The sequence below is a fragment of the Petromyzon marinus genome, chromosome 79, assembly GCF_048934315.1.
Source record: "Petromyzon marinus isolate PM22_M1 ecotype Great Lakes invasive population chromosome 79, UKy_Petmar_22M1.pri1.0, whole genome shotgun sequence".
Lineage (NCBI taxonomy): Eukaryota > Metazoa > Chordata > Hyperoartia > Petromyzontiformes > Petromyzontidae > Petromyzon > Petromyzon marinus.
In genome coordinates, this window is record NC_133745.1 from 2,913,941 (window position 1) to 2,929,886 (window position 15,946).

At 45.0% G+C, this 15,946-nt stretch overlaps 1 protein-coding gene across 1 annotated transcript; it reads left to right on the plus strand.

The window, feature by feature from the left end:
* The first annotated feature begins 286 nt into the window (after positions 1-286).
* LOC142907414 (zona pellucida sperm-binding protein 3-like) lies at positions 287-8,725 on the plus strand. Its single transcript, XM_076056906.1, has 7 exons — positions 287-420; positions 1,083-1,260; positions 1,629-1,764; positions 1,863-1,957; positions 2,674-2,768; positions 7,596-7,718; positions 8,547-8,725. Exons 1-7 carry the CDS (start codon positions 381-383, stop codon positions 8,675-8,677), a joined length of 798 nt encoding a protein of 265 aa, XP_075913021.1. The 5' UTR covers positions 287-380; the 3' UTR covers positions 8,678-8,725.
* The last annotated feature ends 7,221 nt before the right edge of the window (positions 8,726-15,946 follow it).

A 15,946-nucleotide genomic window follows, 5' to 3' on the forward strand; every position in this document is an offset into this window, starting at 1 on the left:
TGCACGTATCCACGCCTGAAGTGGTGCATGCATTGCATACTGTGTGAACCACGGTCCCCTTAATTCTACTCCATTGCATAGCATTCTTTGCACCAAGTCTCGTACTTGCTCTTATTTGGTCCTCATCGGTTATACTTCTTGCACTTTGCGATGGTAAATATACTCTGAAAATATGGTTATGTATATCTTCGCTTGTCTATTTTTTGCAAGATGTTAACGGCATTGCCACAATAATCTGGTCACAATTAGTGCTATTGAGAATCACCCACCTCTGCTCGTTGTAGAGAATGTATGCCTGATCTTCTCCTCGCTGCAGGAAGGGAAACGTGTCCAGCAATGCCATCAAACCCACATGGATCCCCTTCAGCAGCGCCAAGGTTATGCAGCAGCAGCTGAGCTTCACGCTGAGGCTCATGACCGGTCAGTGGTGATGTTAGGACTTTGCCTATTCTGCACATGGCTGCTACAAAGGATGGCAGTTTAGATTATAAACCCTTCAAGATGTTTGCTTTGTATTAAAGAATAGGTCCGATATATGACCGAGGTCCCTAAAACTTTGAGGTTTAAGAATAGGTTTCTCTTTTCTGCCAACAAAACAGGTGTTAAGATGTTAAAACGCCAAACTGAAACTTTTGCAAGGAATCTTGTCTGCATTTAAACACAATGCTTGTGGTCAGAATTCAAATAATAAATGCATTGCCTTTAAAACTGGTCCACACCAGACGGCTTTCTTTTGAGCCTAGAGACTCCGGTGCAAACCAGAGCTTTTTTTCGAGCAATCGGTTTATAAGTTAATGCATATATTATAAGAGTATTCTATTTCCATTATGACCACATTTTGTGGTTAATGCAGACATCATTCCTCGTTAAAGGTTTTAGTTTGGTGTTTTGACATCTTAACACCTGTTGCCAAAAAAAGGTAAACCTATTCTCATTTTGGTACTGACAGAAGATCCCATGATTTATCTGGGATTCTTCCACAAGCAGTGGCGTGAGCAAGCACTTTCCTAGCTGCGCTTTGAGTCTGCACTCGGCCTTGGTAATTGTGTTTTGATAGTGTCTAATTGTTTGTTTTTATTTAGACGACTGGAGTGTGGCGCGACCTTCCACCGTATACCAGCTGGGCCAGACTCTGAATGTCGAGGCGAGCGTGCAGACGGTGAACCACGTTCCACTCAGGATCTTCGTGGTCAGCTGCTTTGCAACCCCGGTTCCAGACAGGAACTCTCCCCTCAGCTACCAAATAATTTCTAACTCTGGGTGAGATTTCTCTCTCTCTCCTAATCCTGTCTGAATGTTTATGTTCCTTGTCGTAAAGGTGGCATTCCACTGCTTGAGCATACAACAGAGCCTGACCTTGGAATGTTGCTGAATCTTGCTGATGGTTAAGCCTGCCCAGGTATATGGTGAATGCTTTTTGTCATGTGGTGTCGGTCAATACACTACTGATCAGAGATGTTGTATTGTGCGTCATTGACTGCTTTGGTTTGTGGGTGGGAGGAGCCCCTGAAGCGGTGGGGCTCGGTGCAGCATTATACAGTGGAAGAGTATGACATCTCCTAGCGCTGGCTTTCTGCTAGCCTGCCCTATGTAAAGCCACGTGTCATACGTCTACGGTGTCTGTGCAGGTGTCTGGTGGATGGCAAAGTCTCGTATGATGCTCACCTTACTTCTGGGTTCCTGCTCCGGCAAAGTGACAACGTCCTTCGCTTCTTCATAGATTCCTTCCGCTTCCTTGCGACGTTGACCAACAATGGCGATCAGGTGATCCACCGTCATGCAGGCTTCTACAGAAACTACCTTTCAACCACGTGGTAGGCAGTGTGGTTGAGTGAGAAACTCTCTTCCTCTTCTCGGTCCAGGTTTTTGTCTTCTGCCAGCTGAAGGTTGCAGATGTTGCAACATCTCCAACAGCTGTCAATAAAGCTTGCACCTACAGCCCCTCGGCTGCATACAGGTTGGTCTGCTTCCTTGCATTGCCCAGAAATGTTTTTTTTTTAGCGTCTCCCATCCAATAGCTCAATCCATGCCTTGCATGTGGACTACCATATTGCATGCATGTGTGCTTAACTAGGATCCCCTAGACCTGACTTGGGTTTCTAGCTGCAACTGGTATCATAATTCCTGTGTAGTCCCGCGGGTCTGCTCTTGTTTAGATGTATTCAGGTGGTTATTGGTCATAGCCTGCACTTGCCTTGAGTTTAGCAACAAGTGCAGAAGCCTGCATGCGGTGTCCGTAATTCGTTTGAGCTCCTTTTTAAAAATCTCGGAGCCTGGTAGCCAGAGTTCAAATCTCACTCGTGGCTAATATCAGGAGCATCAACTGAGATCTGCCTTCGTAGATTTTTCTCATGCTAATCACTTGGGCTGGCCACATGCTGCCCCTTGATGCTACAAATACTTGCAATCCTTTTCCTTGAAGGCTCTGACTTTACAGGTCGGGTGCTGTCCATACAGTTTAACAAAACTACGCCCAGAGTTGGATTCCTGGCCACTGCTCCCATCGAGTGGTATTGTCGCCATCAGTCTGGTCGAGCGTGGTGCTGGCCAAATGGTACACAACTGTACGTTGCTTGCCCTAAACAGGTGCTCGATTGGCACTTTCCTCAAATGTGAACGGATACGCGTGAGCATTGCCTGTGCCACTACAGACGCCGTTTGTGTGCAATGCAGGTGGGTCTCTGCTGATGGCTTGGACTCGGTGTGCAGCTGCTGCGAGTCCACGTGCCCCAGTGGAAGAAGGCGCAGGGATGCGGCAGCAGTGACTGGTGAGTACAGCCGTCATCATCGGCCATTTTTAGTCTTGTACAGGAGACCCTTGAATATCAAGGGAGTGTAGTTCTTGGAAAGTGTCATTTAAAGCCAAACTGACTTTCACTATGTAAACCTTACCTAGATAATGGTGTTAGGTATGTGGCAATTAAAAATGGAGGCATCACCATTGAAATAAGTACTATAATGTGCCAAGTAAACTAAATTGACATTGTAAAAAACATTCCCATACAATAAATGGCAGGTAAATACTGTCCTTGCAATTGTATGCGCGGATGAAGTAGTAGTACAATGCTAAAAACTCTCCAACCAGAATTCAATTTCTGCTTCTCCCTCCCCCCGCCCCAACACCAGGTAATACTGCTCCGAACTGGTCTTGGGCCTCCCCAAGGTCTATTTAAGCCTTGTTAAATGAATACTTGGTGCAATGTGTAAAATGTCGCCCCAAGTGAAACCAACATGGCCAAGTCCAATTATGTCTAACGGCACTTGCCCCAACAATGTAATAGGCAAGATGCTTACACGGCAAAGGTTGAAGTGTCGCTGCCTGCCTCGCATCTGTCGTCCGCTCTGCATTTCTATTGGCTGATGATGCAGGAAATGTGGGAAAAATATACCCATGGAAGGCTGACGCAAGCCCCCGTAATGGCTAAATTGGTATACAAAGCAATTGTGCATGATTGCTCAAACTATATAAAGCTACGGCATTTACGGGTCGCCTGTACTGCAAATTGCGTGGCATATGATTTGTGGGGATTTCCCTAGTAGGATGACTTTATTTTTGCAAAACGATGATGCTTTATGAAAGGACATTAATGTAATTTTCTTGCGTCTGAATTTGATAGCTTGCATACAAAGGCTTTAACATTAAGCTTTGCTGCGTAGGATTCTTTGCAAACTGCAAGTATTCTTAGTTTTTTCGGTAAAGTCACGTTGAAGAGAAACAACAAAATAACAAAATATATATTATTTTGTTGTTTCTCTTCAACGTGACTTTACCGAAAAAACTAAGAATATGAATTACTGCAGTCACGAAAGCTTTAAATCAATTTAAACTGCAAGTACTTAACATTTCCTCCGTGGAGCCGCATTAGGATGTGCTAATGCCCCCTCCTACACTCCAAATGGACGCTGCTGCATATATTCTTGAGAAAAAAATGTCTAAATTAATGAAATTATGTCAATTCATGGTCTGTATTACCAAATATTGCCAGTACAATGATTCTCGCTTTAACTGATTGTGTTTGAGTAATTCCGTGAGGTCCCAGAATTCAGATCTCACCACGGTCTAATTAAGATTACTATGCATGCACTTAGGAACCACTCACTCTTCTGTGCTAAGCAACCGTAATATCTAAGAACACTTTAATATGCGAACACCCTTATCGGAATTGTCAACACGGTACTCCTGAAAATGGCCTACTTATCCGTACAATTAACCATCATGGTTACGTTTGTTAATACTGAGCAACAGAACAATTGACCAACTCCTCGGAGCAGCGCGATAATAGATGTCTGTAACAATGATTATTCATACGGAACGTGCTAAAGAACATGTGCCCAAGGGCAAAAGTAAACGTCAATGAATTCATTGGTAAGATTGTGCACTTAACGAAATGCCCTGAAACGGTAAAGGGGATGTGTGCCTGTTTGGCTATCAGATACTTAGCAATTGGCTAATGGGGCATCAAAAAGAAGAATCTCAACGCCATAGTATTCCAATGAGTGGTAAATTCGTAACATAGATGCTTGTATATATTTAGCGTCAGCAATTAATTGGTAAGGTTATGCAATTAACAAAACGAATGACTAAAATTACTTTTAAACGACCGTATTCGTGTAACGCAAGTGACGGAACAATGCTCTCCACGATCGGAAAATCCTTAACATGCCACCTTGGCATGGCAACCCTCTTTGAAACGCAGAACTTTTTGTAACAATCTTCGTCCCATATTCTTAGTTTTTTCGGTAAAGTCACGTTGAAGAGAAACAACAAAATAATAAAATATATATAACAATAAAAAAATTCTCACGACGTTTCGACCACAACTCAAACGGTCATCTTCAGATGTGGTGGTTTGCATAAATTTATTTTTAAACGGCGCATTTATTTATTTAAAAAAACGTTAGCGTCACGCGCAGCGATTTGGCAGTTTACCCAGGACTAGTCCATCTATATTTTGAAAAGAGGAGGGGGGGAGAATTTTTTTATAATGTATGCTGTCTGAAAGCCACTAAGCGTGAACAATCAATTAAGAACTGAAATGGTTTATCAAATCTTTCCAATGATTGCTAAGATAGAATCCATCTTCTCGGTTGAAATTGTCTCTGCTTGTATATGTGGATAGCCTCATGAACGAATCTCTCATGGAAGCCAGATGGCTTACAAATAACCTCTGTCTTGGAAAAGTCAATGGCATGTGAGCCTACTGAATTAGAACAATGATCTGCTACGGCCGAGGTGTTGGTCCTACCGTGTTTAAGGTCTGCTTTGTGTTCATGAATGCGGTCCGAGACATGGCATTTGGTTTCTCCAATGTAACTACTACCACAGAGGCAACTTGGTTTGTAGACACCAAGGTATTGTATGTCCGGAATCGCATCTTTTACAGACGGAACCAGATCACGGATTTTATGTAATGTGTTGAAACGGACCTGGATCTTGTGTTTATTCAAGATTTTGGAGATCTTTTTTTGTGATCCCAGCAATGTAGGGTAAAGTGATGGTTTTGAAAGGCTCCTCAAGAGGGTTCTTCTTCATGGTTTGAGTGATAGCTTTGCGGATTGTATAGTCGGAGTAACCATTAGCCCTAAGAGCTTGGTGTACGTGCTTGAGTTCACTGCTTATGTGTTCCTGGTCGGATATGCATTGGGCTCTATGATACAGAGTCTTGATGAAAGAATTATTCTGTGATGGATGGTGGTGGGAATCCGGTTTCAGATAAGCATCCGTATGGGTAGCTTTCCTGTAGACAGATTGGCTCATTGAACCATCAGGTCTCTTTTTAATTAGGACATCCAAAAAAGGTATATTGCCATCTATTTCGACTTCCATGGTAAATCTGATGGCTGGGTGTATGGAATTGATGTGGTCGAAGAATTGGTCTAGAGCAGGCCGGCCATGTGGCCAGATGACAAGTGTCATCCACGTACCTCTTCCATAAGGTTGGGCGCAGAGTTGCAGTCTGGATGGCGTCAGTCTCAAATTTCTCCATGAAAATGTTAGCTATAACTGGAGAAAGGGGGGAGCCCATTGGGGTGCCCACAGTTTGTTTGTAGAAAGTTCCATTCCAAGTGAAGTATGTATTGGTTAAACAGTGTCTCACCAGGGGGGGTACCTCAGTGTTTAGTCCTTGATGAACCAAGTCTTCAATGATTGCAATGGTGTCAGGTACAGGAACCTTGGTGAATAAGGAAACTACATCAAAACTGACAAGCAGGTCGTCTGGGGACAGGGAAATACCCTTGATTGTCGATACCAGGTGAGTAGAATTTTGTACCGCAGGTGGTCTTTCCAGTGAAAGGACGCAAAAAGATGACCGTTTGAGTTATGGTAGAAACGTCGTGAGAATTTTTTATTGTTGTATATATTTTATTCTTTTGTTTCTCTTCAACGTGATTTTACCGAAAAAACTAAGAATATAAATTACTGCAGTCACGAAAGCTTTAAATCAAAATCTTCGTCCCGTTATGCGCGTCTTGCCAACTGAGTTGGCGGCTTCCGAGGTTGTGGCGTTCTTTCTACCGAAAATGCCTCGGTTCGGCGTGTCACACACGGCGCCCTCGCCTGCTGTTTGTCAGTCTCTCAACCGCTCGGTGGTTGAGTCGCCACGATGCTCATGCTGTCATCGGTGCCCGTGCTGGCAGGGATGATGGGGGTCTGCCTCGGGCTGCGTCAATGTGCGTGATGATGACGTCGGCACTCGCAGCTCATCCAATGGCTGCAAAGCTTCACCCCCCCCCCCTCCTTGGCACCAGACCCTGTTGATCCTTGTAGACGCGACCTTTGCTGGAGTTTGCTCGGGTTTGCGAGTCCGCACGCGCGTGGTTAATCATTAGCTGCTGCGTTGCTGGTCCTCCGAAGTAGCAGCTGGCTAGCGCGACTACCCTTCCTTCAGGAGGGTTCCTGCCGCTGTCGGCTGCTATTCACAGGTCCTCGCTGAATTTGCAGACTTCTAAACATGTATTTGCACGCCATCTTAGCTTCTCGCAACTCTTTGAACTTGGTGCAATACAACTGGTGGCAGTCCTCAACTCAACATCACGACGAAAGTAAAATAAGACTTTCAGCGATACTCTGTCAGAGCCGCACTTGGCAACACGTCGCCCCTCTTCTGCGAGACTCCACATCCATGGTTGATTTCGCGGACCATACACGGGAGCTTGCCGTTGCAAGACTGATTTTCTTATTTGGCTTAATTATATCCGAATTTCTCCCACCTCGGCTCGTCTTCTCATGGACTGGAATTCCTTTGATTTTTCGGCCAGCCTTTCTGACCGTTTGTTCGGTGTGCCTTCGAATTTATTTTTCAAGTAATTTCCTAAATCGCATCAAGGCCTGGCACCTCTTTCCCCCCTTCCTCCAGCCATCTGTGGAAACGTATGCTTTAAATTGCCCCAAAGTAATTCTAGTTTCACAACTTTCAGCAGCAATTAGTCTGGGGGGGGGGGGGCATGTGACTGACCATTTGTGCCCCAGTGCTACAAGCCGATTAAAGCATGAGAAAAAGAAATGGGCAAAATCACTGGTAATATGGACTACAAAAAACCAAGCTCTAAAGCCTGGGCATTCGCCACATGACCAATGTGGTTCTCTTACTCAGGACCGTCGTATGCGGTTGAAGATGTGATGCTGGGCCCCATCGTGATTGCCAAGCCCTTCTCAGATAATGCTGAGCCAAGCAGCCCTGCAAAACAGCAGCAGCCACGGGTTTCTGCATCCAAAGGTAAAGCTACCAGATTTTTTCATGGCACTTTTCTAGTCTCAGGGTAAAAGCGATTAGTTTTCATACTTTGATGCTGGCATGAAGGTGATGTATCTGCTCACCCAGAGATCTAAATGCTCTGATGCATGGATTGTCTTTGTACTGTTCGCCTTTTGCGGTTTTCTGGTTTGACTCGGACTAGGCCATGAAGGTTGTCTCTGTAGACCAATTCGTTTCAAAGATGATACCTTTATGTAAAAAGACTGTTCACCAAAAGTACGTGTGGTTAATCCAGACTTAATTCCTTGTAAAAGGTATCTATTTGGTGTAAATATATGACCACCTGTTTTATTGCCAGAAAGGATAAAACCTTTTTTACATACCAGCTGATTCAATTAAGGCTATACCAGGACGTCCATGATTCAATGACTCTCTGGTTGACCTCTTGGATTAGCAGTCTGTAATACTTAATCTCTATACGGAACTTTATGCAATTTGGGGAGGAAGCAATTTTGTTTTTCGAGGTACAAAACACGGATATTACGGCAGTGCCTAACAGATATTGCCATGATCCTCCTTAAATGTCCTTTGGACGTCAGCTGTAAACATATTTAAGATAGCAAGCTGTTTTTTAAATGAGCTAAGATGTGTGACCATGCTGAACTCAACCCATCCACCAGTGTTAAATGGCCAACCCTTGGTGAGTGACATATTTGAACGGCACGCCTTTCACACCTTGACAAATACTTGGACAGGTCAAATTCCCCCACAACCTCCGGCATGTGGAAACCCTAGCTTAACAGCTCCGCAGTTAGCCACCAGCCCTTTCTCTCAATTGGTGTTTTACAGGTGCTGCTCCCATCCTTGGTCTGGGAGTGGCTGCGCTGGTGATGGCTGTCGCGGCAAGCGCCACGGTGGCTTTGTTTGTTTCGAAGAGGCGTCACGCGACTCCTTCAAAGGGATTAGAAACGAGCTTCTAATCTTCAGTTGCTTTGCTTAACATATGATAATAAAACTCTGGTGCATTACTGCTTCTGGTCTTGTGGGGTCTTTGCTTGGTGTTGCGAGCACTTCGTGTAACTACGCCATACCGCAGTTCATGAGGGTGAGTATGGAAACGATTAGGTGGTCTCCAATTCATGCGTGCCAGGACTAGTGGGATGTACCTAAGTATGGACAATTTTTTTTTAAACCTTCCCAATTGTCCTAACTGGCAGTCATTCTTTGCCATGTACAATGGAGCAGTTGACCAATTTCACGTAAGAAATGCATTCTTATGCCACTTTACTCTGCTATAAAATGGCGCCTGAAGTTTACAACGGTTGCAGTAATTGGGCATTGTTGGTACATTACAAAGACGGGCAATGTGTAAGGTACAACAACCGTGCAAAAAAATAGGAGGGGGGCATGGGGGTAGATGGGCATTTCAAATGGAGGGTGTGAGGGGAAATGTAGCGAACCGAATGTGGGAGACTGAGGGCGGAGAAGGAAGAGTGGAAGGGGGGTGGGCAAATGAGGCCCCTAAAATCAAAGCATGTAGCTGATGGGCATATTATACTATCCGTACACCATTCCGTTTGTGCTCCTGATTTACCACTGAGGGGCTAGACCCCTCTTCGGTCCCTGGCTCCCCCAATCCGGCCAGCTCGTATCGGGCTCTGTATAAGAGGGGACCACCTGGCCTAGAACCTCTCCTTTTCCTTACGCTTAGAACTCAAATGTTCAAGGACTGCATGTGCTGTTTCTTTCTTCGCACTTTCTGTTTATAGGTGGCGTAGCCACTTCGAAAGGGTTTAGCCACAGGTCAATCCATTACATTTTTGGTCCGCGTTTTGGGCAACTGAGAAAATTGGAGACGTTTTCTGGCGTTGCTTGGCACAAAGGGCAGCAGTTTGGGTCGATTCCATTTTGGTGATCGGCTAGCGCATGGAGCAGTAACCTGAACATAGTCGAGCCAGTTTTGTGCGAGTTGCCCGGGTCAGGGATTTTTCGTGGTCTCCTATGGGTGGGGGGCCAACCCCCTCACACAAAATTGGGGGCTTGTAGGTGTTTAGGCAGTGCATGGTGGCAGCGGTGTGCAAGTGGTTCAAATTTGATTTGGTGGTGGAGCGTTTAAAATAGATTGCACTTTGGCAGAGCTGAAAGAATGCAAGGCGTTTCGTTTTCCTAGCAGGTTGCAAGGATGCGTTGTAGAGTGATATGAATCCAGATATTGATCGGTGAGAAGCTTGCAGTGCTTTTGAATCAGAACTTTGGTTTCTTGGTGGAAATTAATGGCCGCCATGATGTGGCATCCTGTGGCTAGGTGAAGTGCCTGGGGTTTTGGGCGGTTTGTAGCTTTTGGTAACCTGCAGAGGAGAGGTTTTGGACACCAACTGGAACTGGCAAAATTGATGATGGGACGTCCAATGGCTGTGTAGGTTAGGAGTAACGTTTCATTTTGTTGACCCCAAGATGTGCTGGCTATAGCTCGTAAGATGTCATTTCGTTTGGTAACTTTTGCATGGACGTTTCTGCCGTGTTGAGCAAAGCTGAACATGGTGTCAAAGGTTACACCTAGAATTTTGGGAGGTTTCGATAGTGGGAGGTGTTGGTTTATAATGACGTTGGGATGTAAGTTGGCTTGATGAGGATCAGGTGTGAAAAGGGTGACTTGATTTGGATGTTGAAAGTTGAAGCGATTAATTGGCTAGGAAAGTGCCGAGCCGTTTTGCTAGGAGTTAATGGATTTTGATTTAAATCTTTCGTGACCGGAGGGATTCATATTCTTGGTTCTTTCGGTAAAGTCACGTAGAAGGGAAACAATAAAATAGTGACATTGGTTTCTCCAAGACAGGTTCTTTCCAAGCCATCTGGCTACCATGAGAGATTATTTCATGAGGCTATCCACATATACAAACACAGACGATTTCAACCGAGAATATGGATTCTGGCGTAGCAATCATTGGAAGGATTTGATACACCATTTCGGGTCTTAATTGATTGATCACGCTTAAGGTGGCTTTCAGACCACGTCCATTAGCTTTCGTCTCCCCCCCCCCCCCCTCTTTTCCGAACATATATGGATATATGGACTCGTCCATCTGAACAAATTGTCAAATCGCTATCCGTTGTGCTAACGTAAAAAAAAACCGCCACTTTTTCAAAATTTTCTTTTGGTTTTCACACTTGATTGCTTGTGTTGCAGTCGAAACGTCGTGAGAATTGTATTGGTTTATTTTTTTTTATTGTTTCCCTTCTACGTGACTTTGCCGAAAGTACCAAGAATAGGAGTTGATGGAGTTTACCGTTTTGGGTATATTTTGATTACAAGTGTAAACTGTGTCGTCGGAATATCTGCCTACTTGTACTCCTTTTGGAGGAGTTCGTGGATCGTGGAGGTAGGTGTTGAACAGCGTTAGGGATATTATGGAACCTTGTGGTACTCCTGCATGGATGTTTCGTGACGATAATTAAATATCACGCAAGAGTGTGTGATTGGTGGCCCCTTAGGTAATTGGCAAGCCAGCAAGCAAGGCCTAATGGTAGCAGAGAACCCTAGATGATGTTGATGAGCGTGAGGTGGTTAACGGTGTCGAAAGCCTTTGGAAGGTCAAAGGAAGCGACGATAGTGCAGAATGGTGGCTTTTTCTCATTGAAACCGTTTGCAATTTGAGTGGTGAGGTTGAGAAGAGCTGTTGTTGAGTGTGCAGGGAGAAAGCCATGTTGATGAGATGGAGGCAAGTTGGTGGTGATGACTGGAAGGATGAGGGCCTCTAAAATCTTGATTGATGGGCAAAGTAGGGAAATCGGCCTGTAGGATGTTGCTTGATTTTGGTCTTTGCCGGGTTTTGGAAGTGGGATGATTGTCGATTATTTCTAGATGGCCTGGAATGAGGTTGCACTGGAGTGAGGCGTTAATGGTAGAGGCGAGAAACCTTATGCCAAGGTGTTTGAGGTGGGGCATAGGTATGCCATCGGGGCCAAATGTGGAATAATATTTGGCTTTTTTGATAGCTCGTTTCACCTCTTCAAATTTAAATTGTAGGGGGGGGGGGGGGGGCGTCGTTTAGAGGTATTTCCTTGATTTGACGGATTTTTGACGGGCTGATTTGTTTTTTTTTTTAATGATGGAACTCTAATTTGGTTCTTTTCATTGAGTACCCCATAGACATAGAGAGAGCCGTTCAAGATATCGGCAATAAGGTTGCCACGTGCATCTGAAAGGGAAGAGTGCCAAAGTTTGTTGTGGGCGTTGAAATCCCCAATAACAATTGAGTCGTTGTTTGGTAAAAGTCGATTTATATTGAACTGATAGTTGCGAGGACAGGAACTGGTCGGTGGGATGTAGATATTGATTATAGTGAGTGGGCCAGATGGGATTTGATACGGATGATTAGGACTCCTGTGGTGATATCAGAAGGAGGCATTGGGATTTCAATTTCTTCAAATTGAATGCAGTTATGGATGAGGAAAGCTAGACCGCCACCAGCTGTTGGTCAGTCTCGACCGAGGAAAGTGAAATTTTGAAATTTGGGCGGGCAAGAAGTGGATTTTAATTTTGTTTCTTGGATGGAGGTTTATATTAATGGAATTTTGTTGTAGGAAGATGCTGATTTCAAGAGATTTGTTGTTGATGCCGTTAATGTTTAGTTGATGGATTTTTAGGTCGTTTTTGTTGTGGACGTTTTGTTGTGGTTCAGGTGGTGGTGCTAGTGTGGTTGTGCAAGGTGGAGTTGTTGAAGTGGATGATATACAATATTTGCAGAACAAGCCGGAATTTGAACTGGGGATGCGGGCTAAAGTAGTGCAGCGTTTGTGGTACGAAGCTTTACAATCGTTGCATTGGATAGAATTTGCATTGACGTACTTGCCGCAGCCGCCACAAGGGAAAAACGGGGCCTGGATTAAATTCGACGTCCTCAGCAATAATGAGAAGCCAGCTCGAGAATTCTGGGAGGCCTGGGCTGGCTGGCGATAAAATAGGAAAGTGCGAGGGGTGATGTTTCTATTTGCAAGTCTATCCACTTCGAACAAGCGGCAACACTGGAGAGACTGCAGAATCATAAATGCATGAACGGGGGGGGGGGAGGGGGGGGGCGTGAGCCTTCCAGTTGCCCAATGTAGTCTTTCGTGCTATGATGTGAAAGTCTGGAGCAGGGAATGTTGAGGTCTCGTTACCGTGCCACGTTTAGACCCCCCAAAGTGTCTCCTATGGACGAGGAGATGTTTGTGCCACATAGATCATTAAAAAAAAGCTTGTGATCTCATGGTGGATTTTTGCAAAATCTATGCAGAGCCAGAAGGCCTGAGGATATGTTTCTTCCGTGACCAGGGCACCTTGGACAGCCTGGTGAGTCCTCCCTGAATTATTTTTTCCCTCATTCGTCAAGTATGCTCGCGTGAATTTAAACTAAATGAGTCTTTAAGTGACAGAGCTCTTGGACCAACTCTTGCGGCTCGCCAGATCTGTCCATATCTCTGCGGTATAATCTCATAGGGCACAAATGTCCCACAGTTTCTTGGACCCAAACCTAATGACAGAAACCCCTCCTCCATTGAGATAATGTCTCGAAATGTCTATATTTAACCCTTTAGTGCTTAACAGTGAATGATTGGATAAACTAAAGCCCCCCTCTTCTTATCAATGGATTTATTTATGGCTTCTCTAATCTGAAGGTCTCTGAAATTGAGTGCGGATATTAGAGCGTCTGCAAGCTTTTAAAAGACCACCCTCCCGTTTGCATGAAAGAGGTCATAAACCCTTTCCAGCCCAGAGTCCCAACTACAATAGAATATCCGGTGGCTTAACGGAGAAGGGTGCGCCCGATTTTCACGTAGTTATTTAACAAATCCAATTGGCAAATTTGTGTATGGCATGTTTATTGGTGTGTGGATTTTTTGTGTTAAAAAAAAACTGATATTAACATCAGTAAACATGCAAGCAGACAAAAATAAATATCCGACTGCAAACAATTACTGTATTTACTTTATCATACCACTGCAATCTCGAAGACTGAATAGGGTAATATACGTACTATGCTCTTGTTTCAATCGCATTTTACGATCGCTGGACTCCAGTAAATACACGCACTCTCTCCGGATCGCACTGCATATATACATATATATTTCCTGTTTGTATTGCTTCAGTTATTAGTAATGAAAAATGTATATACGTGCAGTGTTTTAAATTGTTTAGGTTGTATGTATGTCGTGTATAAAGTACTGTATGATAATATTTGACACTGAAATCAAGCGTAGCTACTTTTTTGTCACGCAATTGGTGCCGATCGCCAGACTGGTAGAGCCTTTGGAGACGTTTTCTGGTGATTTCTCAATTGCATGCCGGTTTCGCCAGAAAGGCCCAGGACCGGCAGATAATCACGCGCCAGATAATCGATGAACAAGTGCAGTCCATAGTATGACTTAGCCCCCAATTTCAGTGTCCTGTTTTCCCATAGCGTCGATCCTGTGTGTAGCGGAGTTTGGAGGAGGGTTTTTGCCATCTTTACAGCTCGCGAGTGATGAGACCGTCCACAGTGACTGTATACCTAGTGGTCTATTACGTGTAGCCAGGGTGAACCCCTGCAGAGGAACACGCTTAACCAATTATTTCTCCCAACTCTCGGCATTCCCCTGCTTTGGGAAGTTACATTTGGGAATGCAGTGGTTTCCATGCCGAGCTCCAAACCCAGCCACCAGAGGTATATTCCTGGCAATGGCTAACCTTGGTGGTGAGCAACCTTTTTGAATACACCCTGTTGCACCCGTTTACGAAATAGAAGGCAAGGAAAATGCCCCCCATGACCTACACGATACGTGGAAGCCGTAGTTTAATGGATTCAGTCACCCGCTCCCTTTCTCTTCACATCTCCTGTGGTTATGTGGTAAGTGCTGTTCCAGTCCTTGTTCTGGGAGTGGCTGCACTGGTGATGGCTGTCGCAGTAAGTGCCACGGTGGCTTTGTTTGTTTCGAAGAGGCGTTGCACAACTTCTTCAAGGGAATTGGAAACGAACTTCTGATCTGCACATTTGCATTGCTAAACTTGTAATAAAACTCTGGTGCCTTACCTATGCTCTTATTCTGTCACTTTTTGCTTGTTGCGTTTTCGTTGTGTAACTGCACCATAGCCTGGGCAGTTAGCACGATTGTATTAACCGGTCCTAGCCGTCCCCTAGATCTACTTAGCCTCAAGTGCTGTGTAAACTTCGTCAATGGGGAGACAAAGGCGGCCCGGCGTGGTGCTGACCACCCATCCCTGCGTGTGACGATTCGGGAATCGAACCCAGGCCCCTTCTTGCTGTGAGGCCACACGAGATGTTACCACTGCCCTCCACCACCCTGCTCCTCTACGTAGACAACGCTCACAATATATGCATATACTCACACGCACACACACGTGCACTTATCCAAAAATACACACGCATACATAAACCTATCCACGTCCACATACATGGGTATGTGTACACACACCTATCGATGTGTAGAAGACTTTACAAAGAAAGTGCTAGAAAGCACACGTTAAGATAATTGGGAACAGGTGGCCGGAAGGCACTGTACTCATTCAGTAAAGAATATACGTGTTGCAGTCGAGTGGAGGGGCCATTGTCCGATAGGGGCGGGGCTGAGCAAGTATATGAGGAGGAGCGATGCCTGCCGACGGGGCACTTGTTCAGGGACTAATCGACGGCCAAGGTGGACGACATTGGGGCCGGCTGTTCGAGAACAACTAAATTGAACCGTCGGGACTGACTGTTCGAGAAACAACTGAAAGAAAATCATTTGGACTGACTGTTCATTAAACAATTTGGTGGAAACCATCGGGGCTGAAGATAGTCATAGTAATTACGAGTGTGGCGGTTATTACACTCGGCACTAAATACGTTTCAATAGAAATAAAGGTTCTACTTTTTAAAAAAAAATGGTGGCAGTGGTGAGATTCAGTCTAGCGTATCCCCAATAAAGATCCGGAGGGGAGCTCCCATAGAGGAAGAGGTGTCATCCCTAAGTGCCCCGGGTCCCCGAGAACTGGAACCCATCAGGAACCGGAACCCGCTGATAGCTAAATTCCCGAAAGAGGTGGAGGCCCCGCCACGGACTAGGGAACAAGTATCGCCAAGACAAAAAGACTAGCAACACATAGTTAAGAGACTGGACCGCCATAACTCCGCCTTTGATTGGTTTCTGACGGCGATCTTTGAGGAGAGAGAGGGGAAAGGAGTAGATACTGTGCAACTTGAGCAGCCGCCGATCCCCGCAGTTCTAGGAGC

Coding starts and splice junctions, on each gene's coding strand:
- LOC142907414 (XM_076056906.1), top strand. CDS start 381: ATGCAGCAGCAGCTGAGCTTCACGCTGAGGCTCATGACCG. Junction 421..1,082: donor CACGCTGAGGCTCATGACCG/GTCAGTGGTGAT, acceptor GTTTTTATTTAG/ACGACTGGAGTGTGGCGCGA. Junction 1,261..1,628: donor CAAATAATTTCTAACTCTGG/GTGAGATTTCTC, acceptor GTGTCTGTGCAG/GTGTCTGGTGGATGGCAAAG.